Source organism: Anabrus simplex, chromosome 7, assembly GCF_040414725.1.
Source record: "Anabrus simplex isolate iqAnaSimp1 chromosome 7, ASM4041472v1, whole genome shotgun sequence".
Classification (NCBI taxonomy): domain Eukaryota; kingdom Metazoa; phylum Arthropoda; class Insecta; order Orthoptera; family Tettigoniidae; genus Anabrus; species Anabrus simplex.
This window is the reverse complement of record NC_090271.1, coordinates 246,948,283-246,975,382: the sequence shown is the minus strand read 5'-3', so window position 1 is coordinate 246,975,382 and position 27,100 is coordinate 246,948,283. Positions and strand designations below refer to the sequence as shown.

Below are 27,100 nucleotides of genomic sequence, written 5' to 3'. Positions count from 1 at the left end.
CAAGCCCCATTGCTAGCCTGCTCGCTGAGTCTAGTGTGCCGCCTTTACACCTGAGGCGCCAGCAAATGCTTCTATCGTATGCTGCAAATTTGCGTCAGATGCCACTTCACCCAAGCTATCCTTGCGTATTCAACAATAGAAACCATCGGCTGTACGCTGTACGCTTGGATAGCAGTCGCAGATTGTTTCATGTACCTTCGGTTCCTTGCCTTGTCAGACAACCAAGTGGGGTACCTCCGTGGGTAGTATGACGACCTGAAATAATCCTGGATCTGCACAGTGGCCCGAAGGAAAACACAGACCCTTCGATTTGTCGGAGGCTCTTCCTGTTCGTTGTAGGCCGGTATCCAGGTTCAGTCGTTGTTTACGCGGATGGCTCGAGAACAGACATGAAAGTGGGCTGTGCGCTCGTCGACACTGATAGGTTTCTTTTTGCTCTCCCAAAAACCTGCAGTGTGTACACAGCAGAGCTCTATGCTATCTGTGAAGCTCTGCAGTACGCACTGTCCGATGAACGCCGACACTTTCTTCTGTGTACTGACTCCTTGAGCTTGCTACAGTCTATTGATACCTGTTTTCCTCGACACCCTCTGGTGCAGCGAATCCAGGACCTGCTGGCCGGGTGTTCAGATGCCGGCACCAGAATCACGTTTATGTGGCTCCCAAGCCACATGGGTGTAGAGGGAAACGAGTTAGCAGATAAGGCTGCCAAGGAGGTAGTAACACTGCCCCCGTTGCCTTACAAGGTTCCAGCAAGTGATATTCGCTCTCAGCTGAGTCGTCTGCTTATGTCCCATTGGGAGACGGAATGGCAGGCCACTCCACTTCCAAATAAGCTGAGAGCGATAAAAGGTACAATGAAGATATGGAGGACTTCCCTTTGGGCTTCTCGGAGGGAAGCAGTGGTATTATGTCGTCTTCGGATCAGCCACGGTATCCTAACGCACTCGCGTCTATTGAAAGGAGAACCCCTTCCGGTGTGTACTTGCGGTGATCATCTTACCGTGGTACACATCCTTACGGAGTGTGTGGACCCGGTCGGTCTGCGCCGTAGTCTAAAACTCCCGAGTACCATCTCCCTTATCCTGCGCGATGACGAGCAGTCAGGAGAACTCGCCATCCATTTTATGAGGGATAGTGGCCTTTTTTATCATGTGTAATTATGTCTTTTGTCTTAGTATATTTCTGTCAACTGCGCTTTTATCACATTTACTCTATTTTAGTTTGCGTATTTTAATGTGTTCTTTTAACTCATAACTAGAATTCTATACACACTGACTGACAGAGCAAATGCAACACCAAGAAGGAGTGGTCAGAACTTTATGCCAATTGCAGGGTAGACTGACGTCACTGAGGTATGCTCATGATGTGAAATGCGCCGCTGTGCTGCGCACGTAGCGAACGATAAATGGGACACGGCGTTGGCGAATGGCCCACTTCGTACCGTGATTTCTCAGCCGACAGTCATTGTAGAACGTGTTGTCGTGTGCCACAGGACACGTGTATAGCTAAGAATGCCAGGCCACCGTCAACGGAGGCATTTCTAGCAGACAGACGACTTTACGAGGGGTATGGTGATCGGGCTGAGAAGGGCAGGTTGGTCGCTTCGTCAAATCGCAGCCGATACCCATAGGGATGTGTCCACGGTGCAGCGCCTGTGGCGAAGATGGTTGGCGCAGGGACATGTGGCACGTGCGAGGGGTCCAGGCGCAGCCCGAGTGACGTCAGCACGCGAGGATCGGCGCATCCGCCGCCAAGCGGTGGCAGCCCCGCACGCCACGTCAACCGCCATTCTTCAGCATGTGCAAGACACCCTGGCTGTTCCAATATCGACCAGAACAATTTCCTGTCGATTGGTTGAAGGAGGCCTGCACTCCCGGCGTCCGCTCAGAAGACTACCATTGACTCCACAGCATAGACGTGCACGCCTGGCATGGTGCCGGGCTAGAGCGACTTGGATGAGGGAATGGCGGAACGTCGTGTTCTCCGATGAGTCACGCTTCTGTTCTGTCAGTGATAGTCACCGCAGACGAGTGTGGCGTTGGCGTGGAGAAAGGTCAAATCCGGCAGTAACTGTGGAGCGCCCTACCGCTAGACAACGTGGCATCATGGTTTGGGGCGCTATTGCGTATGATTCCACGTCACCTCTAGTGCGTATTCAAGGCACGTTAAATGCCCACCGCTACGTGCAGCATGTGCTGCGGCCAGTGGCACTCCAGTACCTTCAGGGGCTGCCCAATGCTCTGTTTCAGCAGGATAATGCCCGCCCACACACTGCTCGCATCTCCCAACAGGCTGTACGAGGTGTAGAGATGCTTCCGTGGCCAGCGTACTCTCCGGATCTCTCACCAATCGAACACGTGTGGGATCTCATTGGACGCCGTTTGCAAACTCTGCCCCAGCCTCGTACGGACGACCAACTGTGGCAAATGGTTGACAGAGAATGGAGAACCATCCCTCAGGACACCATCCGCACTCTTATTGACTCTGTACCTCGACGTGTTTCTGTGTGCATCGCCGCTCGCGGTGGTCCTACATCCTACTGCGTCGATGCCGTGCGCATTGTGTAACCTGCATATCGGTTTGAAATAAACATCAATTATTCATCCGTGCCGTCTCTGTTTTTTCCCCAACTTTCATCCCTTTCGAACCACTCCTCCTTGGTGTTGCATTTGCTCTGTCAGTCAGTGTATATGTATCTGTATTTTCAGGCAATGTCTTATTCCATTTTCACCTGTACTTTTCTGTAATTTTATTAGATAATAGGGCATTGTGAATTAGATCCCCTGATTGTTTTAATCTCATAATCATTTTTCATCACCATTTATTTTAACCTCTAGACAGTGGATACATTTTAATATTTTAATTATCATCTTATGTCGTCCATCCCGTACCATTAAGGCTGATGACCTTAGATGTTAGGCCCCTTTAAACAACAAGCATCATTGTCATCATCGGTTCCAGTAACACTAGAAATATTTAGGATAAGCTGAATAAATTTTCTTGATGTATTGAACAGGGTGCAGAATGAGGATGAAATTGACTCTTCTTACGATGTACTGTACCAAACAACATCATAGTCAGGGTCAACAACAAGGATAGGATAGTACTAATGGATGACTTCAGTGCGAGAGCTGGATATATAACTGAAAGATATGACAAGGTGGTGGGTAAATGTGGGGAAGATATGGAAGCTAATAAGAATGGAAAGAATTTACTGGCCTTGTGTACTAGTGTGGGATTAACAGTTTACAAATACATTCTTCAAGCATAAAGCTATTCACTGCCGCGCGTGGGAGTGTAGGACCATCAAATCCATAATAGACTGTACCAGTTCAGGAAATTGTTAAGAATGTGTGAGTATACCAGGGATTTTTTGATGATACAGTGAGCTAACTATCTGTAGACCTAGGATAGAGAAAGTGAAATCCATCCACAGATGAATAAGGTTAGAAAATCTCCTAGCCAAGGAAATTCGAAGTACAGGGATATGATTAGTGAGAAGTTCCAAACAGTGGACAGTTAGTAGCAAGGGAATAGGTGGCATTTAGGGATGCTATAGTTAAAACAGCAAAGAAATGCCTAGGAACAACAGTGTGTAAAGATGGGAAAAAGCGAACATCTTGGTGGAATTATGAAGTGAGAGCAGCTTGTAAATGTGAAAAGAAGGTGTATCAGAAATGTCTTCAAACAAGGACTGATGTAGAAAGGGAATTGTGTGCAGATATAACAGACAGAGCAAAACAAATAATTATTGAATCCGAGAAGAAGTCATGGGAAGATTTCTGTAATAACCCAGAAAGGCTTGGGCAGGCGGCAGGGAATCCTTTCTGGACAGTAATGAAGAATTTTAGAATGAGACAGAAAAAGAAATGAATAGTGTTTTGGGTAAATCAGTTGAAGTCATAATAGATCCCAGGGAATTACTGGACATGTGGAAGGAATATTTTGGAAATCTTCTGAACGTAAAAGGAAGTCTTTCAGTTGATATTGAGAATGACCACACACATGGAGAAGAGAATGATGATGTTGGTTAAATTAGCTTGAGGAAGTGGAAAGGATAGTAAATAAAATCCATTGTCATAAAGCAGCAGCAGTAGATGAAATTAGACGTGAAATTGTTAAAAATAGTGGGAAGGCGGGGATGAAATATCTTCACAGAGTAGTAGGATTAGCATGAAATGTTAGTAAGGTATCTTCTGATTGGACGAAAGCAGTAATAGCACCTATCTACTATCTTCGCCTGCCAAGATATTGCACGAGTAACAGATACTACACTCTTAAGTTACAAACATTAGTTATGGACACTGTATGAGCTCAAAGAAGAATTTGGAAAGGGAATCACAATCCAAGGAGAGGAAATAAAAATTCTGAGATTTGCTGATGAAATTGTTATTTTATCTGAGACTTCAGAAGATCTGGAGAAGTTGCTGAATGGTATGGACAGAGTCTTGGGTGAGGAGAACAAGATGAAAATAAATAAGTCCAAAACAAAAGTAATGGAGTGCAGTTGTACGAAGTCAGGTGGTGCAGGAAATATTAGATTAGGAAATGAAGTCTTAAAGGAAGTGGATGAATATTGTTACTTGGGTAGTAAAATAACAAACAATGGCAGAAGTAAGTAGGACATAAAATGCAGGCTAGCACAAGCAAGGAAGGCCTTTGTTAAGAAAAGAAATTTATTCACTTCGAATATTGATATAGGAATTAGAAAAATGTTTTTGAAGACTTTCGCCTGGAGCATGGCATTGTATGGAAGTGAAACATGGACGATAACTCGCTCAGAAAGAAAGAGAATAGAAGCTTTTGAAATGTGGTGTTACAGAAGAATGCTGAAGGTGAGATGAATAGATTGAATCACGAATGAAGAGAATCGTATTGGTGAGAGGAGATCATTGTGGCTAAATTTGATGAAAAGACAGAATGATAGGACACATCACCGAGCTCGATAGCTGCATTCGCTTAAGTGCAGCCAGTATCCAGTATTCGGGAGATATTGGGTTCAAATACCACCGTCGGCAGCCCTGAAGATGGTCTTCCGTGTTCCATTCCTAATGCAAAAAAAAAAAAAAGGACACATCCTAAGACACCCAGGATTTTTGCAGTTGGTTTTTGAGGGAAGTGTAGGGGGTAAGAACGGTAGGGGTTGATCAAGGTATGAATATGACAAGCAGATTGGAGCAGATGTAGGATGCAGCATTTATGTAGAAATGAAAAGGTTAGCACAGGATAGGGTGGCATGGAAGCTGCATCAAACCAGTCTATGGACTGATGACTCAAACAACACCACCACTTATTTAATACACGCGACATGTTTTACAGAAATAACACCAATAGTAACACTGTACATTACTCTCATTTACTTCTTCCAGTAATCCAGAATTGTACGCTGGACACAACTATCCCTAGTAGCAAGATTCTCAATTAAAATGCAAGCACGGCAAATTATGTCAAACAATTTTGCGTCATTTTACGCTATTGAAAAAGACTGAATGTCCTTTGTGGCTTATAGGGCGTGTCGGTAGGACTTCATGTTACATAAACCATCTTCTTCATCGTCTTCGTTCTCGTCATCATCGCCATCAGTTTATGTATTCTTTCTTTGGAGGGGATGGGTGACAAACTCTTTGATGTTTTGTAATGCAGCCTCTGTCTCAACTTGTAGATCAATGGTCATGTAATATTTTGCACTGACATTATCATAATGCACTGTTTGAAAGTTTGTTGTAGCACATCAGTACTTTGTCAGGTTGTGAGACAAACTTGGGTTTGTGAAAGCATTGATGTACCACATTTGTTGACACTTCTTTCACTGCTTCTGCAAATCAAATTGCAGCATCGACCACAGAGACAAACATTTTTTGGCCGAATGCTATCTCGGCCGTCTTAGATCCATTTTGAGTACAGTGTACTGAAAAGGGTTAGGAAGGAAATTTACATATTTTTCCGTTATAGTAGCAAAAGTTCCTTCCGTTTCTGTGTCAGACAGTTTCCGCGGAATACATGTAAATTTACACGAATATTAAAATCATAATTCACGGGACTGGGAATTTTTTCTGATATGGACAGTTTTCCAGTTCATAAAGGTTCCGCTAAAGGCAGGTTTTATTTATTTATTTACACTGTTTACGCCCACAATGGAGCACCATAATCAAACCTTATACAACAAAGTCTTCAAAGAATAAGTCCAGCTTTTAACACTTGACAACTTTTCCTTTCCCAAAACTTCATTCTGGATGATCTTGCGGCCCATTCTTCTGCAGAAATAACTTATGCTGTGATATTTTTAGTGATAGTCTTGTGTACTTTTTATTTAGAATTCGTTTCTCTTCTCTGATTTGATTTTAGTAATTTTCAATTCATCTAAATCTATTTGTATTTCTTTAAACCATGTGTTTTTTGTTTTACCATTCCAAAAGAAATCAAAAAGTTGTGTCAGGAGTCTAGTATTTGGTAAGCGGTATATGTGTCCAAAGAATGCAATCCTCCGTTTTTGCATCGTGTCAATGATCGATTCACTTTCCTTGTCAAGTACTGAATTTGGCAAAAGTCTCCACTGGCCATCAGTCTGGTGTTTTTCATTAATAATTGTCCGAAGAGTTCTTCTATCAACTTTCTGCAGTTTGTCTGTTGTTGATTGGGTTTAAATAATGTTTGACTTGCATATGTTGTTTCTGGCTTAACGACGGAGTAATAATGTCGAAATTTAGCATTAATTGAAAGTGATTGTTTCTTGTAACTCAGCCAAGTAATTTATTGTGCTCATCTCAGTTTTTGAGTTCTACTATCTATGGATGTTTTTTCGTTAGCATTCCAAGTAATAATCTCACCAAGATATTTAAATTTGTCTACAACCTTTATTTTCTGAGTATTATTTAACATGATATGTGAAGTGTCAACTTGAAAAGATGGCATTTTTATTTTGTTCTCAAAAGAAATTTTCAACCCAACCTTCGCTGCTAATCGTTCCAATTCCTCTACTTGAAATTTAGCTTCTGCAATACTATTTGCTAATAATGCTAGATCATCAGCAAATGAGAGACAATTTTGTCAAATATTTCTTCCAATCTTCTTAAGTCAGTCGACGTACCTTATTCCATTCATGCATAATTTTTTCCAGCGCACAATTTAACAACAGCGGGGATAATCCATCTCCCTGTCGAAGACCAGTATGAATTTCAAATGGCTCAGAGATTTCATTTCTGAACCTAGCTCTAGATTTTGTATTTCTAAGAGTGACTGCAATAAGGTTAACAAGTTTCCGATGTAAACCAAATTCAGTAAGGATATGCAATAATGATTCACGATGGATACTATCATAAACTTTTTGAAAATCAACAAAACTGATCACTAAATTTTTGCTCCTAATCCTTTGATATTTCATAATCCATTTGAGACTGATAATTTGATCTGGACAGCTTCATCCTAAATGAAAACCACCCTGATATTCACCAAATTCACTATCAAGTTGTTCATGAATTCTGGAATATAAAATCTTAGAAAAAATCTTATAAGTGTTATCCAGCAAATAAATTCCTCGATAATTACTAGGATCTGATCTATTGCTTTTTTTTGTGTAGTGGGTTCATAATTGCAACATTCCATTCTCAAGGCAATTTTTCTTTTTTCCAAATGTCAATGAGATGTTTATGTAGATTCCAAATAGTCTGTACATTTGCATTCTTCCAAAGTTCCGTTACTAGTTGACTCTCTCCCAAAACCAAACCAAACTCCATGGCACTACAGGCCTTGAAAGGGCCATGGCCTACCAAGCGACCGCTGCTCAGCCCGAAGGCCTGCAGATTATGAGGTGTCATGTGGTCAGCATGATGAATGCTCGCGGCCGTTATTCTTGGCTTTCTAGACCGGAGCTGCTATCTCACCATCAGATAGCTCCTCAATTCTAATCACATAGGCTGAGTGGACCTCTAACCAGCCTTCAGGTCCAGGTAAAAATCCCTGACCTGGCCGGAAATCGAACCCGGGGCCTCCAGGTAAGTGGCAGGCACACTACCCCTACACCACGGGGCCGGCTTGATTCTCTACCGCCACTTTAAAATTTTGTGAGTGAATCAATAGCTGCATGCACTTCATCGTAACCCAGTGGTATGATCTTTTCCAGAGGTGTTTTATTTCTGGGACAAAGATCAAATTCAAAATAATCTTCAGGTTCATCACTATTAAGTAGTGTTCAGAAGTATTCAGCCAAAATTATTGCATTGTCATAATCAATAATGGTCACCTTTCCACTAATATTCTTTATCAGAAGAGCAGGGGGAGTATAATTTGTTTGGTATTGTTTAAATGTCCTATAGTAGTCTCTTGTTTTGTGGTGATTGAATCAATAGATTTTAATGTTTCCATCTGATGGTTCCTTTTAACCCTCCTGATTTCTTTGGTCATTAATCATCCAACATTGATTAATTCTTCCCTAGAACTTTCATTTTTTTGATGCTGGTCATTCCAGCGAGCTTTATGCCGACATAGTATTGCTATATCACACTCTTCATTCCACCATGCATGTTTTTTTTTTTCATTTTTTAATGGGAGCAACTTCTTCTGCTAAGGCTTTTAATTTGTTAATAGTAGTCCCAAAGTTGTCATTTAAAAGCGTTATGGATTTCCCAAAGTGTACTGGATTATTAATGACTGAACTAGGATCATACATTCTTTTCCTAATGAAGTTTTGTGGTTTATTTTTCGTTTTAGGAGTTAATTTGATTTTAATCTTTGAGATGTAATTATGTGAATCAACATCGTCACCACGAAGAACCTTTACATTATAATTTTTTTATGAAATTTACGGTCCATGGCCACATGATCTATCTGAGACTCACCTAACTTAACATTATGACATTTTCAAGTCATTAATTTATGCAGTTTTCTTTTAAATCCTATCATTTCCAAATTTAGTCCATTGTTAATACAAAATTCAATTAACCATTCACTATTCTTGTTTGTCAATTTATGTGCTGGCCATCACCCCAGCACTACACGAAATCTCCTCTCATGTCCAATCTTTGCATTGAAATCCCCAAGTAAAATTTTAATATTAGAGTCAAGTATATTTGTTACCAGTTGGTCAAGTTCATCCCAAAATTGATCCATTCCCTCCTTGTCAGTTCTATTTTTTCATTTATTGGTGCATGAACATTTATTTATCAATGTGTATATCTTATTTTCAACTCTAATCGTTAGCAATGCTGTTCGTGGGGAATTTGAGGAAAATGAATAATGGAATCTAGAATTCTATTGTGTACCAAGAAACCAACTTCCAATTGAGGAACATTCCTCATAACTCTCTCACCTGGAGGTCCTTTAAATAGACTATACCCTCCTGTCTCAATTGGGTTCTGATCATTATTACGCAATTCTTGAATAGCTGTGATCACAATTTTGTGTTGATCCAAAATATCATTTAGATGCTTTAACTTACCAACCTCCATCAATTTGATTGATATTTAATGTTGCCAAATACGAGAACTTTCCTGGCTTGTTGAACTTAAGTACATTCTTAGTTTGATTAGTCTGCATGATTGTTCATTATGTCTCTAGACTCTCTGACTTGCCTTAATCTTCTATCTGACACCCCACTGTATCTGAATGGTGTCTATTCTCATTCAGGACGCCTTTTCAGGGTGGTTCTGTGATGGTGTGGGCAGGAATCAATACAGCTGCAAAGACGGTTTTGGTCTTGGTGGAGAATGGGAGCCTTACCACTCGTCGGTATGTGGAGGAAATCCTTCTGGAGCATGTTGTGCCTTTCGCTTCATTTATTGGTGATGATTTTACACTAATGCACGGCAGTGCACGCCCACATGTTGAGAGAATTGTGCAAGAGTTCTTGGATGAAACAGCAATTCGTGCTGTGGCTTGGCTTGGTCAAAGCGCTTACTTGAATCCTATTGAGCACGTTTTGGAGCAGCTGGGGAGAAGAGCCCGTCAGCACTACCCAGAGACCCTACAGGACCTACGGAATGCCCTATTGGAAGAATGGGAGATGATTCCTCAACAGGACATTACCACATTAATCAGGAGCATGCCTGAAAAGTTGAATGCCATGAGTGGTACAAGAGGTGGCAATACACTTTTTTGTAGATTCGAACAGAGGTCCCCGAGATCATCTCTGAGGTCTGTGAAGTGAAGTGTATAACATCAAATCAGAAGTGCATTACTTTTATGAGCTTACTCAATATTTCATTGAAATGTGTATCTGTGCCTTAATTTGTTCAATTTGTTTATAATTGTCTTATCTTTTCATTGTTAGACACTTAGATGGTACCGTACCACAATATTCTATCATAAGATATTGGATTAGTGTCATAAAAGTGTCATAAATTTAAAATAAATTTCAATTTTGAAAGAAACTGAAGTAATTTGCATACAAGAAAAAAAAAAAGAAAAAAAGGAAAGAAAAAAAAACCAAAGAACTTGGGAATTTTAGCCAAATCTTATTACTGTGAAGATGTTACTTTGTTTTGGACGTCAGTGTTATTAGAATCAATGTCTATCCTAATTTTAGCACTGCCGGGCTGAGTGGCTTAGACGGTTAAGGCGCTGGCCTTCTGACCCCAACTTGGCAGGTTTGATCCTGGCTCAGTTAGGTGGTATTTGAAGGTGCTCAAATACGTCAGCCTCGTGTCAGTAGATTTACTGGCACGTAAAAACTCCTGCGGGACTCTATTCCGGCACCTCGGTGTCTCCGAAAACCGTAAAAGAGTAGTTAGTGGGACGTAAAGCAAATAACATTATTATTACAATTTTAGCACTGACATTTTAAATTGTTAAACTGTCCATTGTGTTTACAAATGTGTATGTTCACGTATTTTACAACTTAGTTTTTAGAATCATAATTAAGTAAAAAATAGTTATAAGCATATTAACAATGACAGGTCTTAACCTTGAGATAAGTTAAAAAGGCTGAGGATGCTCGGAAACCGAGCGAAACATGTCCCTTTTAATGTAGTGTTGTAGCAAAATGAATTTCTAACAACACAAAATCAATTGTATTGAATAGGTGGAATATAAAAAAATAAAAATTGTATGCAAATTATAGCAAATTTCAATACGGGTCTAAACATGAGAATAGTTACATGTAAAGAAATTGAAGTGTTGCATTTTTCGTGTCGCTCTATATTTTCATTAACTCATCCTTGCATTATTATGGACTAAGTCACGTAGATCATTAGTTTCTTATGTAACTCTAGAACCAAAACTGCATGAATAAATACATACATTTATTTATTTCTGATTAAATGAGATGATGGGATTTTTTTTGTTAATCCATAAGCTTATCAATCATATATCCCTTTTACAGGTGCATGGACTGGAAGTCATGTCTACTGATCCTGTAGAAGTTCAGATTCATGAGATGGATCCAACTGGTTTAAGCTTTGGAACTGTTGCAGACACTGCAATCATGTCTGAACCATCCCCACCCATGGAGGTAAACATGAATGTTATAAAATATTCCACTATACAGTGTGAAATAAAAGATGAAATCAGGTCATTCTTATATAAAAAATAATTTACTCAATTCATGATGCTCTGTTTCTTCAGTGGTGAGCCACACCTGAGCTAATAATGCCAGAAGATTTGAACTGAACTGACTGATGTTCCTTTGATGAAATTGTACCCTCATTGATCACCAGGTGGTTCAGTCTGTGATGTTAGTTTTGGAGAATTAGTTCATGCTGCCATATTTGCACACTAGTGAGATGTTTACTCAGTTGCAAATTAGAAATGAATATAATCAGGGGGGGGGGATGAGAAGAGAACAAAGTATGAAGTGGATTAATCTTTACACTACTACACCCGAGATATCTGTGAAGCTGTGAATACTCTTGAATCGGAAGATGAGTACTCAGATATCACTGAATTGGGTAGTGATTATAGTCCTAGTGACAGTGATGACAATGATAGTGCTCAGCCTCAACTACTGCCTCCACAAATTCGTTCCAAACCTGATTTATTTCATTGGCACACTGGTAATATGTTAATTCCTGTAATACACAGTTTTGATGACGGTTCATTGGGTATATCACCTGGTGTGATTTTTTATGAACCAGTGGCTTTAGATTCATTTCAGTGTTTCTTTTCACGAGAAATTATGGAGCATATAGCAGTTGAAACAAACAAGTCTTTTGTATTTGTTATGCAAACAATGCCACCATCTCCAAGTTCAAGTCTACAGAAATGGAGGCAAGTCTACAGAAATGGAGGTAAGCCACACCTGAAGAACTGGACGTATTTTTCGCCATGACAATGCTTATGGCAAGAATGAAGAAACTTACAATTCTTGAATATTGGTTAACTGATCCCCTAATAATGACCCTGCAATTCTCGGATTTCATGTCTAGGGACAGGTACCTCTTGTTATTGCGGTTGTTACATTTCAATGACAACAACAGTCAGCCTGAAAATAATAATAGTAATGATGTTATTTGCTTACGTCCCACTAACTATTTTTTGGTTTACATAGATGCCAAGGTCCTGCAGGAGTTCTTTTATGTGTCAGTAAATCTACCAACACGAGGCTGACATTATTTGAGCACCTTCAAATAGTACCGGACTGAGCCAGGATCAAACCTGCCAAATTGGGGTCAGAAGGCCACTGCCTCAACATTATGAGCCACAGCCTGGCATCAGCCTGAAGGTGAGTGGCTGTATAAAATAAAGCCTGTAATTGAACATCTCAGAAACAAGTTCAGAGAACCCCCCCCCCATTCGAAAACACTTGCATTGATGAAAGTTTGACACTTTTCAAATGGAAGGCTTTCATTCATTCAGTTTATCCCATCAAAAGAGACACAGATTTGGAATAAAGACATTTGTCATCTGCGATTGTGAGACCGTATATGTGCTGGATTTTATTATTGTTTACACAGGGTCAGCTACGGAAATAATTCCTGAACATGAATTTGGGGTATCAGGTGCAGTTGTCAGGTGCCAGCAAAGGGTTACATTGTGGATAGATAACTGGTATTCAAGGCCACAACTGTACAATTACCTATATAAAAACAATACCAACACATGTAGTACCATCAGGTAAAACAGGAGGGGTATGCCGAAATTTACTAAAAAACTGGAGAAAGGACAAACTGAATCAAAAGCGACAGATAACATGATTGCAAGTAATCAACTTCATTTTCCGTATCAAAATTTAATCACTGAGTTTTACAATATTTAAAATTCTTCCACCGTTTTGATACTTTTTTGCCTTTTGGCAAATTTATTTGTCAACAGTACATGTTTCGTTGCTTATTTAGGAACATCCTGAGCTGTTATTGTAGCTTAGGTGAATTGCTAAGATTTTAAACACGTTAATTTGCAGGTACATTGATTCACTTAAAAACTACTAAAAAATAACAATTAAATTAAATGATATTAAAAACAATGTAGGGGTTAGTGTGTTAATGATATGAGAACGAATGATTACATAGTTGGTCAGCTTAAAAACTATGTCTGTTCATTTGAATAGTTGTTAAAAATCTCATTTTGTTACATTAAAATGTCTGTTTGCGGTTAAAAGTTTTAAAAATGTTTGATTTCGTAACACTGTTCAAATTATTGAATGTTTTATCTTCTGTTCCTTCCAGGTAAGTTGTTATATATTGTGAGTTTGCTAATGGTGCCTTTGATTGAGTCTAATGTGGAACTTTGAAGCTGATTGCTGATCAATTTTTGTGAAGGGAGCTTCGTTTCATTTTCTGAAATGAAATAAAATAAGGAAATGGGAATTTGTTTAAAAAACATGTGTCTTTAAGTAATAACTAAATGTATAAAAAAGTTCTTTACTTTGCTATTGTTAGACTCCAATTCTACTGTGACCCTGGAGGGACGTTTGTTGCTGCTTTGCGTCTTGTATAGTAATGGTGTGTGCGTTCGGTTGTATGCTCCTCCTTACGGAGAGGCAAGGTTGTGGAGAGGGGAGGGGGCGTGTTGGTTACTGTCACGGCATCAACTTTAGAAGGGCTAGGGAGAGGGGATGTACAAAATGGCGGAGGTTCGGTCTTATTTATCCTTTTACTATTTGTATTGCGTCTTTTGCCAAAAGTTTCAAGACTTGATAGTGTCCCTTCAAATATAGGGTTTCTAATGTCAATAGTTTCATTTAGGTCATTGTCCTGATTGCTTTTTTGTTCTAAATAAATGTATAGATTTTCTAATGTATTAAGGAGAGCTCCTTTGTTTATTTTATGCAATATAGTTAAATCCTGCTCTATGGTTGTGAATTGATGTCCGGTTGAACTCATGTGTTGGCCCATCGCGTAAAACTTTTTATGTCTTTCAGCGTTGACATGCTCTTGGTATCTTACAGTAAAACTGCGCCCTGTTTGTCTGACATAACTTTTTTTGCATTGGTGACACTTCAATTTATAAACTCCTGATTCAGAATGTTTGTTTTTTCCTAGGGAATTAACACTATTGTAATTAAATAATTTATGCTTTGTGTTATTGCTGGTTGAATATGCAATCTTATAATTATATTTTCTAAACAAATTGGTTACTGTGTGTAAGTTAAGGTTATTGAACGTGAACTTGGCGTATTTATCTTGCTTTTTTGTTTCAGGTTTTAGGTTAGTTTGTAATTACTGTTTGAATTTACCGATTATTTAGTTTATTATTTTTGGTTCAAAACTGTTGTATTGGGCTTGTTTGCGAATAAAGAGCAGTTCTTTTTCTCTTTCTGTGTGTGTAAGGGGTATATTAAACGCTCTATATGTGTAACTGTAATAAGCTGACCTTTTTTGCGATTCTGGGTGTAATGAGTAGTTCTTTATTGTAATGGGAGTAAAAGTGAGTTTTCTGTGTATCTTGAAGACAAACTCTTCCTTTTTCCGTGTTACATTTATGTCTAAAAAGTTAATGGAGCTTTTTTTTTCTTTCTCTAATGTAAACTTTATTCTGGAATCAAGTGTATTTAATTTATTGAGGATATCGTCACTGTTATTCTCTCTTCGATCTATTACGGCAAAAGTGTCGTCCACAAAGCGTATCCATAAATTGAGACCCTCTATTTGTCCTATTATTTTGGTGTGTTCGAGGTAATCAAGATAAATATTGGCTAAAATGCCTGAAGCGGGAGCACCCATTGGGAGGCCTTCTTGTCTATATATTTTTTTATTGAAAGTGAAGTAATTGTGTTTAGTAACGAATTTAAGTATATTAATGAAATCTTCTACTTCTGGTATGCTGAGTTCTTTATGTTGTATAAGATTCTTCTTGATAATTTTTATTGTTTCGTCCACTGGAATATTTGTATACACGTCCTTGATATCAAAGGAACATGTTACTTGATGTGGTGTTAATTTAAAGTTTTTGAGTACTTTGCAAAAGTCTACTGAATTTTTTATTGGTGTCTTGTTGTGAAAAACGTAATGTTTGGTTAGGAATGTGTGTACGTATTGTGATGTTTTATAAGTAGGGCTATTGTGGAAGTTTATTATAGGTCTTATGGGAATTCCTTCTTTATGTAACTTTGGTAAGGCTCTTGCTGTTGGAAGGCCAGGATTCATGTTTATCAGTTTTTGGACGTCTTGTTCACTTAAAATAAAGGTTGCGTTTCTTAATAGTGTTTTTAACTCTTTCTGAGTTTTAGTTGTAGGGTCTCGATCTATTTCCGAAAAAATGCTATTATTAAAGAAAGTTTCTGTTTTTTTGATGTATTCCTCCTTATCTAAAACTACTGTTGTCCCTCCCTTGTCCACTTTGGTAATTACTATTTCCTCTTGTTTTATTTTATGTGATAAACTTGAAGTAGGTTTATTTCTGTTATGGGAAACTATTAAGCCTTTTACTAGGTTCGGAGTTTTCTTTTTTACCTCATGTCTGACGTCATTCTGAACTTCGTTAGGGAGTTTTTGTATAGCTGTTTCTACTTCTGCAATGGTAGTTATTAGCTCTTTTTCTTTGTTTCTACCTATCCAATTGAAATTAGGGCCTTGACTTAGGGTTTAATAGTTTTTAAGTGAATCAATGTACCTGCAAATTAACGTGTTTAAAATCTTAGCAATTCACCTAAGCTACAATAACAACTGAGGATGTTCCTAAATAAGGAACGAAACATGTACTGTTGACAAATAAATTTGCCAAAAGGCAAAAAAGTATCAAAACGGTGGAAGAATTTTAAATATTGTAAAACCGTTCTAAATTCTCATGCCCTCTTCAATGTAAAAACTGGACAGAACATATCTCTAGCAGATTTCCAGCTACAGCTTATAAGAGAACTCATCCAGATGTACCCCGTTTCTAGACAAACTATTAAAAGAGGACGACCTACATTTGGTGACCAACCACTCAGACTGACAGAGAGACATTTCCCATTCCCTGTACAACCTATTCCAAAGAACAAATTTCCTACAAGATGCTGCCATGTCTATTCCAACACTACAACTGGCAAAAGGAAGAGGCAAGAGACCCAGTACATGTGCATCAAATGTGATGCAGCTCCCTGTGTTGACCCCTGCTTCAAAATATACAACACATTAGTAAAGTTTTGAAGATGGACACATTGCAGTGTCTGCTGTAAATAATGAAACAATTTGCTGTAAATTATGTGATTTGATATTTTAATAGGCTGGGCCTACTTAGTGTTTTCGCTACATTTCTTATTTTGGCCAGCCATGACTTAAATTTAATTTTTGTTACATTCTGAAATAATGAAATGTTCTTTGATTGCTTTTTATTAGGAAATAATTAGTCATACCTGACCTGTTCAAGGCGATGTCCAGTGAGAACTTTAGCTATTATGGCCCAACCCTGATTTGTAAAATAGCTGAAATGTCTGACATTCGTAATTTTTGAAAGAGCTTTGTGTAATTTGGTGAGAATTTAGCACTTGTGAAAGAGGAATATCAAACTTTTTATAGGAAAGATTATTTTTGGCTCCTATGGACAACCCTGATTTTCTCTGTTCCTAATTTTTGTGAAAAAAAAATGAAATTTCTTATAATTTTTCCACACTTTTCATATATTTTATGTATTTTGAGACATGATATTAAAAAAAAAAATTCAGCATGAAGTCACTTACAATATTAGAGTGAAAAGGTTAACAAAAGATATGAAAAGAACAGGAAGAAATTTAAGGGGATGAAAGAAAGAGAGGAAAAACTAAATTATTTCTTAATTTATTAATGATTTTTTTTCTCTCATTCATCCTCTTAACTTTCTACATACTCTTTCCATCTTTTGTTTGTTCTGTTATTTCTTAACTCAGAGCTGGCTACTTCTATGAAAACAGTAGGATATAGGGTACCATTTCATTAATATAACAAGGGTCCAGTGAGTTCCATCCTTTTGGCATTGTTAGAATAGTTGTGGTTTGAGATTTTTTTTTTTTGCCATGCCATGAATTGGAAGTTATTTTTAAAAATCTAAGAATGACCTGATTTAATTTTTCATTTCGGTTCCTGTTTCCATTATTTAGTATAGTGTGTCTGTAAAGACATGGTGCGGTTTAACATTTCATTGGGAACATTTCATAAAATATTGCTTAGTTCAGTTTCCTCGATAACATGCGATTTTGATATCAGTGAAGTTTTATAAAAGCTTTCTTTTGATGCATTATAAGTTTTGTGCGTGGTAGCCCTACATATAATTTAATTTCACAAAAATTGTTTAGGTCAATTTTTGTGAAATTAAATTATATGTAATCTTAGTTCAATACAGAACCAAAAATGAAATTTATAACCCTTGATGGTAGCCCTACACTCTGCCGCTTCGTGTCGCTTGTCATCTCGCTTGTTATATGTTTGTTTATTTACTTCCAATAGTGTAAAGATGGATAAGTATATGAAAGATTATTAAAATATGCATTGTTTTAACATTAAGTGATTCATTAGGGAATAATGTATCGACTGACATGTGTTCGAAGTAAAGAAGAGGTTACTGTGTATTTAACCTACATGTGCATAATTTTGTAAAAATTCATAATTCTCAAAAGGTACTGTCAAGAATTGCATAAAACATTAGTTTTTTAAAATTCAGAATTAACTAAACATTCTCACAAGGGTATCATACCCATGGTAAAAAGGTATAAAACTATAAATGTAAAAATTTGGTCAAATTTTAAAATTTAATTTTTTCAAAAAATAATAGAAAATTCATGCACTTTTAAATGAAGAAAATGAAACTCTATTGCAATTATAGTCATACTCACATGTTCTCTATTTAGCTGTGTGCTACAGCAAGAAAGAAAAGAGATTTACCTCTAAAATGTAAGTAGGAGAATGTTTTTCCTTAGTGTGTGCAATTTCATTAAAATTGTCTTGGCATTCTTAGCGCAACCACTACATTACAGCCTGGCATCAGAAGGGTTAAATACAAAATCCTGGCTGAAATCAGGATGGCTATCATGCTTGACATGCAGAAGGTGTGTTGTCAACATAGGTGTTTTTATCACTATTTCCACTATCTACAGCGCTTGAAATTAGTACAGCACCAGTGGGGTATTTTGAGTTATGTTGTTGGCTTCACTGATAATATATCATGATGTCTGCTGGGTATTGAATCTCATTGAGAACCATGGTTGTGGGAAAATGACGAATTATTGATCCAGTTACAGTGTACGTGTTAACAAAAATGTGATATAAGAGGTTTGTATGTGTTAGTTTATCTCTTTTTATCTTCAATGATTAGCTTTTGATGATGACAGATATGGTTGATTACAGCACATTGTATGTTTAACCTCTTCAGTGGTACGCCCGGGTGGTGCACGCTTGCCCATAACGTCACCGCCCGAGAAATTCTCGTTTAGCTGCAGTGTTCATTTTGCTATCGCCCAATAATCCTGGGTACTGTAATCAATTTGGAAAATGTTTTCCAGCATTCTCAACAGATGGCAGGGGGGTTTCCAGATTTATTCATGAAGTCTGTGCTCTAAAATATACCTTATCTTCTCTACTTTTATATATACAATCTCTTGCCAGCAGACAAGGTAAACAGAAATGGCGGGTGCGAAACAGAAGATATGTTTGTTTGAAGACAAAATAAGGAACTACATCAGAGATGAATCTCTAAGTGACATTAGTATTTCTGATAGTAGTGATAATGATTCTATTGCTTCTTCGGATGATGACCTTCTTAGTATTTCTAGCGAAAGTGATGAAGATATTACCACAGTCTAATATATACAGTCGCGAAGCTCTAATAAGAGGAAAGTTCATGCACTTGACAGCTGGAGCGACACTAGCACCTCTAGCGGCGAGGTAGAGGCAACTTGCTCGCAGACAACAGGGAACGAATTACCACTACAGTCTAAAATGGTCATAACTTCTGAACCATTCATGCAAATAATGTCCTGACAAGGTTATTGTAATCCTTATGAAATAGTGAAGGAGGTCAAATAATTTATTTCAATGAGGAGTTCAAGGATAATATTGAAATATTTATTTAATCTTAAGGAGTTATGTTTTTTACCGCGGCCTATAACATAAAATCACTTCTAGAGGGCAACCGGTTCGAAATAGGTGTATACCATTGCAGACTTTTTTTTGTAGAGGTTGTTGTGCTCTACAATTCGTACGCTTACACTTGGGGTCTATCGTTGACGGTTCAGGTAGCGTAAGCCAAGAAAACAAGTGACCGACCATGGTAGAGCGCTGGCCTTCTTAGCCCAACTTGGCAGGTTCGAAGTCGGTCGGTCACTTGCTTTCTTGGCTTACCCTGCGTGAACCGTCAACGATAGACCCCAAGTGTAAGCGTATGAATTGTAGAGCATAAAAACCTCTACAAAAAAGTCTGCGATGGTATGTACCTATTTCGAACCGGTTGCCCTCTAGAGGCGATTTTAAGTCTGCGGTAAAGAAAAATAACTCCTTAAGAATAAATAAATATTTCAATATTATCCTCAAACTCCTCATCGAAATAAATTGTCTGACCTTTTCCACTATTTCATAAGGATTACAATAACCTTGCCAGGACACTATTTGCATGAATGGTTCAGAAGTTATGTCCATTTTAGACTGTAGTGGTAATTCGTTCCCTGTTGTCTGCTAGCAAGTTGCCTCTACCTCGCCGCTTGGAGCGCTGTAGTCGCCTCGTATGAAAAAAATCATCAGAGCTTCGCGACTGTATATATTAGACTGTGATATTACATCAGAAGCTAAGGTGGTGGTAGGAGATGTTGAGTATACATTCGTGTGGAAAAAGTGTAAGCCTGGTGATAGTATGCGACCTAATATTATTCCATTTACGGGAAATCCTGGTGTGAGGGTTGGATTATTACCACGGGTGAGTGCGATTGACTGTTTTGAACTGTTTCTAATGGATGAAGTTGTAAATTTGACAGTGACCGAAAAAAATTTGTATGCTAAAAGTGCATTGAAAAAATTTTAAATAAATCTCTGCATGCAAGGGCACAGGTTTGGAAAGAAACAAACTCTTAAAAAATTTGGAAGTTTATTGCATTAGTGTTGTTGATGGGAATAATACAAAAGCCTGTAATAAAAATGTATTCCTCAAAGGACAGTATTCTCAAAACACCAATATTTTATGAAACCATATCACATGCATACTGTAAAAAATGTGGAAATGGAGTGTAAAGTAAGTTTTTATTAACCTTGAATAGTATATGAATGTGTTCCTTTAATAATTTTTACTCATTCCTTGCTTCCTAAAAATAAATAATTTCCTCCGATGAAACCTCACTTTTCTGGCACAGGAGGTCTACCAGAATCTGCCACTTGAAGGGGTTAAGGGTGGGTGTGTTTGTGTCTGTTTTAGTTGTCACATTTTGTATATGGTGGTTCAGTTCTGGTAAGAGATAGAGAGTACAACAGAAAAAGGTTCCATCCAATGGAGAGTTTTATTTAGTATGATTATTTTGGAATTACGGCATGAGCGGCATTGGTTACGTCCAGATAATTTTCATGTAAGTCATAGACATATTTTCATTTCAAGCCCACATGGTGGCCATGATTGTTACAGCATCGAGTCTCTATGGTCTGACACTGTGGTTAGCCACTTTGAGTCCCATTGGTGGCAAAAAAGTTTACTATCAGAATGTTGGCTGGTAGGGTATGTGGTGGTATACAATTTGTACTCACTAGATAGCGTGCCGGAAGCTTGGATTCAGTTCCAGACCTCTTTGCAGTGGAGTGAGTACATATGACGCTTTTGATGTTGATTGGTCTGTTGGATGTAGACATAAAGCCTTGAGCAGACCCCTTGCCGCTATTCAACAGGAGTAGGCTCTGTGCTGGTACTGGGCCCTACCCTTTTCCTTCATACTATCATGTATCACTTCATTCATTTCATCTCATTAACTCCTCTGATGAGGTTGACATTAGGAAGGGCGTCTGGCTATAAAAACACGCTACGAAGATTCATATCACTTAATATCCAGCGCCATAGAGAAACAGGACAAGGGTTGGACACACATATATATTTTCATTTCAAAGTATATTTACCAAATGTCAGGAAAGAGAATAGGGGATTCCCTCCTCAACAGTATTCAGGAATCAAGACTGAAAAGGATGCCAACAAATAGAACTACAAGAATGGAATTTGAAAGAGAGGTGGAAGGAAGTTGACCTGTGAGAAGAACGAGAAGAAAGTTGATTGATCTAGTGAAGGAGGATGTACTGCAGAGAGATCATGATTGGGACAAGTTAGTGGAAGAACAATGATAGAAGGACAGAACAAGATAGAGAGGCCTTGTGCATTACACCTGGGAAAATAGAGATACAGTATAACCCCGATTTTGTGTGACCTCAATTTAAAGTAAACCCACATTTAACCAAAGACATTTCAAGTCCCAAAAATTATTCCATAAGAGCAATGCTATTTTATATTTGATTTAATGTAATTCACATTAGGGCAAGCCCAGCATTTAACATAAGGAAATGTTAAAATTTTCAAGTATTTATTTCCATTTGTTATGGTTATGGGACATTTAAGAACCAATGAAAAAGACTTCATAAGCTTGCTAAGGATGATTCAAAACAAAAGAAGAATTTAGTACGCGAGCTCGTAGGGCTAAAACAAGATGTTAGACTCGGATACACATTCGACCACGGCCACTGTAGTACAGTAGAAGAGAACGCCGTTGTAATGACAATACAGTATTATTATGCCCTTTGAAAATTCCTATATTAATCTGTGCAATGTCCGTCAGTTACGTGCGAAGCCTTTTACTGATTCAGCCAGTATTACAGGCAAATTTGGGCCTGTTAGCTTTTCCGTTGTCAATATTCATACACTGGTACTCTACTCCAGTGTTTATATTGAATGCAATCAATCATCTTCTATATCGATTCCTCGCTTCATGGATTAGCACCGGGCGAGTTGGTCGTGCGGTTAGGGCCGCGCAGCTGTGAACTTGCATCTGGGAGATAGTGGGTTCAAACCTCACTGTTGGCAACCCTGTTGATGGTTTTTCGTGGTTTCTCATTTTCACACAAGGCAAATGCTGGGGCTGTATAGTACTTAAATTAAGGCCACGGCTGTTTCTTTCCCAGTTCTACGCCTTTTATGTCCTATCGTTGCCATAAGACCTATCTGTGTCGGTGCAACTTAAATTTTTTTTTTAAAAAAATGTACTTGCACAAGTGAGTTCTGTCAATGTGTTGTCGACGTTGATTAATAAAGATCCACTACTGCAAACTTTGGGAGAACATGCTTTTGCAATAAGTGCACTGACAGCAGTTGTTAACTCGTTACAAATATACGATTGCATAATTTTAATACTAGGTATTGAAATAAAATAAGAATATATATATATGGATTGATTAAAGTGCTCCAATGTTGGCATAAAATAAAATAAAAAGAATGTGGTACTTCTCCTTTCCATGTATATTTACAGTGAATAGGTTAACATTAATCTGCAGGGAGCTTGAAATATGTTTTCATAATATGTGCATGGTAAACATAGGTCATGTGATGCCATTTGAAGTAAGAAAATGGAAATGTTTGCCTCTGGAATGATGCTAGTACAATTTTTAAGAATGGAACTGAATATGCAGGTTCAGACTATTGGAATTAGAAAATACCGTGCTAATGAGTAAGCTGCTGTTTGGAAAACATCCGCGAAAATTTTAAAACAAACTGATTGCTGTTTCATAACGATTTTAATGTGTTTTTGTGCGAGTTTGGTATCTTTTCCAACTTATATGGAAAATTGTGTATAACCTTATAGCAACAACCTTAAACTGAAGCAATTTTGCAGTCACTGACAAAAATCTACCGTCCAAAAGAAGGGTTAACCATGGGCTCACCATTATCAGGATTAATAGCGGAGATATTACTAAATAACATTGAAAACAATTTCTTAATCAACTAAGAAACGTCTTGCTGGAAGATCCCATCTTCATCAAGAAATATTTCTATGAACATATGTCCTACAGTGTGTTGGTTCTGTTATCAAGTCAATAAGTCACTGCTGATCTGCATTTAGGGCAGTCACCCAAGTGTCAGATTCCCTATCTGTTGTTTTCCTAGCCTTTTCTTAAATGATTGCAAAGAAATTGGAAATTTATTGAACATCTCCCGTGGTAAGTTATTCCAGTTCCTAACTCCCCTTCCTATAAACGAATATTTGTCTCAATTTGTCCTCTTGAATCCCAACTTTATCTTCATATCGTGATCTTTCCTACTTTTAAGGACACCACTCAAACTTATTCGTCTACTAATGTCATTCCACGCCATCTCAAAACATACCACTTATGATATAGATGTTGATTCCCATAGGGAACCTGAAATATTTGTCCTGAATGAGTAAATTCAGGTTCCCTATGGGAATCAACATCTATCTAGGTATATCATCTGATGGCCAGGCAGGCATAAATTTTTGAAAATGAGACAAAGTCTCTTATAGTGCATTGGCACTACCGGTGGCTCCAAGTAGCCTACACAGTGGCCTCCATGGTATGCATTAGCCATGCGTCTTGGTAGGTGTGCTATTTACCAACTGATGAGTCCAACTTAGCACACTGGGGAAAATGAGGTAGCTGGAAAATTTATAATGTCCAATAACGGACCAACTATATTGGTATTACATACCACTTAGTCGAGCAGCTCATCTCCTTTCTCCCAGCTCAAACTTTGCAACATTTTTGTAATGCTACTCTTTTGTCGGAAATCACCCAGAACAAATCGAGCTGCTTTTCTTTGGATTTTTTCCAGTTCTTGAATCAAGTAATCCTGGTTAGGATCCCATAAAGTGGAAGCATACTCTAGTTGGGATCTTACCAGAGATTTATATGCCCTCTCTTTTACATCCTTACTACAACCAATAAATACCCTCATAACCATGTGCACAGATCTGTACCCTTTATTGACAGTCCCATTTATGTATTACCCCAATGAGGATTTTTCCTTATATTGACACCTAGGTACTTACAATGATCCCTATAAGGAACTTTCATCCCATCAACTCAGTAATTAAAACTGAGAGGACTTTTCCAATTTGTGAAACTCACAACCTGACGTTTAACCCTGTTTATCATCATCTCGCAACATTATCGAGATCATTTTGCAGTTGCTCACAATCTTGTAACTTATTTATTACTGTATATCTGCAGGAAAACCTTATCTCTGATTCCACTTCTTTACTCATCATTTATGTATACCGGTATAAGAAAACATAAAGGTCCAATTATACTGCCGCCGGGCTGAGTGGCTCAGACGGTTAAGGCGCTGGCCTTCTAACCCCAACTTGGCAGGTTCGATCCTGGCTCAGTCCGGTGGTATTTGAAGGTGCTCAAATACGACAGCCCCGTGTCGGTAGATTTACTGGCACGTTAAAGAACTCTTGCGGGACTAAATTCCGGCACCTCGGCATCTCCGAAGACCGTAAAAGTAGTTAGTGGAACGTAAAGCAAATAACATTATTATTATTATTATTATTATTATTATTATTATTATTATTATTATTATTATTATTATTATTATTATTATTATTAATAATTATACTGCCTTCAGGAATTCCCCTCTTAGTTATTACAGGGTCAGATAAAACTTCACCTACTCTAATGCTCTGAGGTCTATTTTCTAAAATAGCCACCCATTCAGTCACCCTTTTGTCTAGTCCAATTGCAAACGAGGTCCCAGGCATTGCACATGGTCACGATCACACTGAAATTTTTTCGTCTGTACTTTTCACTGACGAGGCCACATTTGGAAGAAATGCCATCATAAACTTGCATAACACACACAGTTGGGCAGTTGAAAATCCCCATGGTACGGTTGTCACTAATCATGAACAGTGCTTTTGGAAGCATTGTGGCTCCAGTACACTTCAGGTTGAATGTACTCCAGTTTTAGGACAACACCTTCCCATAATGGTGGGTTGCACGTTGAGATTGTGTGGATTGGCCTGCCTGGTCTCCTCCTCATAGTGGACACTTTTGAGCATCTCCTGTGATGTGGCTAATGTACTTCCTGTAATTCTGCCGCATGTTCATGGGGACATTTTTCTCTCTGGTTTTGACCCCAGGAATCATCCCCTGATGTCTGCTACAAATGTTTTAATGCACCCTGTGTACATGATCTACAAGGATAGTTTTTTATAACCAGATCTATCCGTAGTGCCTTCCACTTGGCAGAGAATGCCACAGATACATTCCCCAAACCATTACCACCGTGCCACCAGCTTGTGCTCTTCCTGCTGTGGTTGCAGGGTGTTTGTTTTCTGCCAACATCCTTCCATTCGATGAACCAGAAAATGGGATTCATCGGAGAAGGCAACCCTTCTCCGATTATCAGAGGGTGATATAAATGGAAGCTTTTTCTCTTGATGCCATTTGTTAGCGTAGGTCCAGTGGCCATCTATTTGCTTTGAAGCCTATCACAGCTGGGTTTGCTGAAATGTCATTCTGGACCCATGTCTGGTAGCCTCTGGTTCATTTTGATGTTGAACTGCTCCACTGTAGATTGTCAGCTGATCCTCACACACCTTTGTAATAAAGATTCACCTCTTGCATCAGTGGCATGCAGTTTACATGTCATTTAATCAAAATGGTGCAATTAGTCCTCTAATAATATACTTTCATCCCAGCAACAGGTAAAAAGTCTCAAACTCTGTGGTTTCAGAAATACTGTACTGCCACCCTTGATGGCCTATAATCATGCGTTTTAGAAACGTGCCTATTTTACCCTTGAAAGCAACGAGTGATATGTGCAGACGGCCCATTGCACAATTTGTATAAGAACCATTTGGCATACTTCATGGGCTATGTGCATCGACATCAAATGTTGAAGCTCATCTTGATAATGTGACTCAACTGTCTAAAAAAAATTCTGTAGGCTTTAAGGCAGAACATATGTAAATTCATAGTCTATATGAAGTGTCAGAGTGAATGAGGACAAGGAGAGGGTGAAATTGAGATCAGTGATCCACAACCTGACCCAGGAGCTCCATAGACAAGGGTGATGGAAGAAGAAGAAGAAGAAGAAGAAGAAGAAGAAGAAGAAGAAGAAGAAGAAGAAGAAGAAGAAGAAGAAGAAGAAGAAGAAGAAGAAGAAGAAGAATAATTAATGAAAAAACAAAGTTCTCATTTTGCTTTTAGCCAAAGACAAATTATTGATTATAACCACATTTTTGCTTTATTATAAACTGTTTAATTGATTATATTTCATTTCCTTTAAAAAGGAATCAGAAAGAAATTGATGGAAAAAAACGAAGTTCTCATTTTGCTTTTAGCCATGGACAAGTTATTGATCTTAACTGCATTTTTGCTTCATTGTAAACTGTTGAATTGTTGATATTCCCTGTCCTTTAAAAAGGAATTCAGGTTGGCTGAATTGTGATGTCTCTTATTGTTCCAGTTACTAAGCATTAAAAGGAAACGTGAAGACCAGACTATACTTTCCCTCCCCGAAATTGTGAGTGGAATTAAAAAGTCTGCAGGAGTGGTCAACTGTGGTAACAGTAACAAGAAGAGCTTGTCTTCCATTGGACTAAAGAAGCAAGGTAAGCATGGTATAACCTATTTCTAAAGAAGACATTTTTTGTAGTCATTCCTGTTTTATAGAAAAGACAAAAATATATGGACGGATTTGCTCTATACCCCTTTCAAATGAATTCAAATTTGGTTTTAAGAGTTATGATTTCAGTCCCTTTCTGAAGTTTCTGAAATTAAAAAATGGAGAATTGCATATA

At 38.2% G+C, this 27,100-nt stretch overlaps 1 protein-coding gene across 4 annotated transcripts in view; it reads left to right on the top strand.

Annotated features, from left to right (window-relative positions):
* Positions 1–27,100, top strand: part of LOC136877532 (uncharacterized protein C2orf42) — a 227,010-nt gene that overhangs the window by 129,578 nt on the left and 70,332 nt on the right. For all 4 annotated transcript variants that reach the window (XM_068228673.1, XM_067151653.2, XM_067151652.2 and 1 more), the window contains exons 8-9: positions 11,318–11,446; positions 26,767–26,911. In XM_068228673.1, the coding sequence (XP_068084774.1) occupies positions 11,318–11,446; positions 26,767–26,911 (274 nt within the window). The remainder of the gene's footprint in view (positions 1–11,317; positions 11,447–26,766; positions 26,912–27,100) is intronic.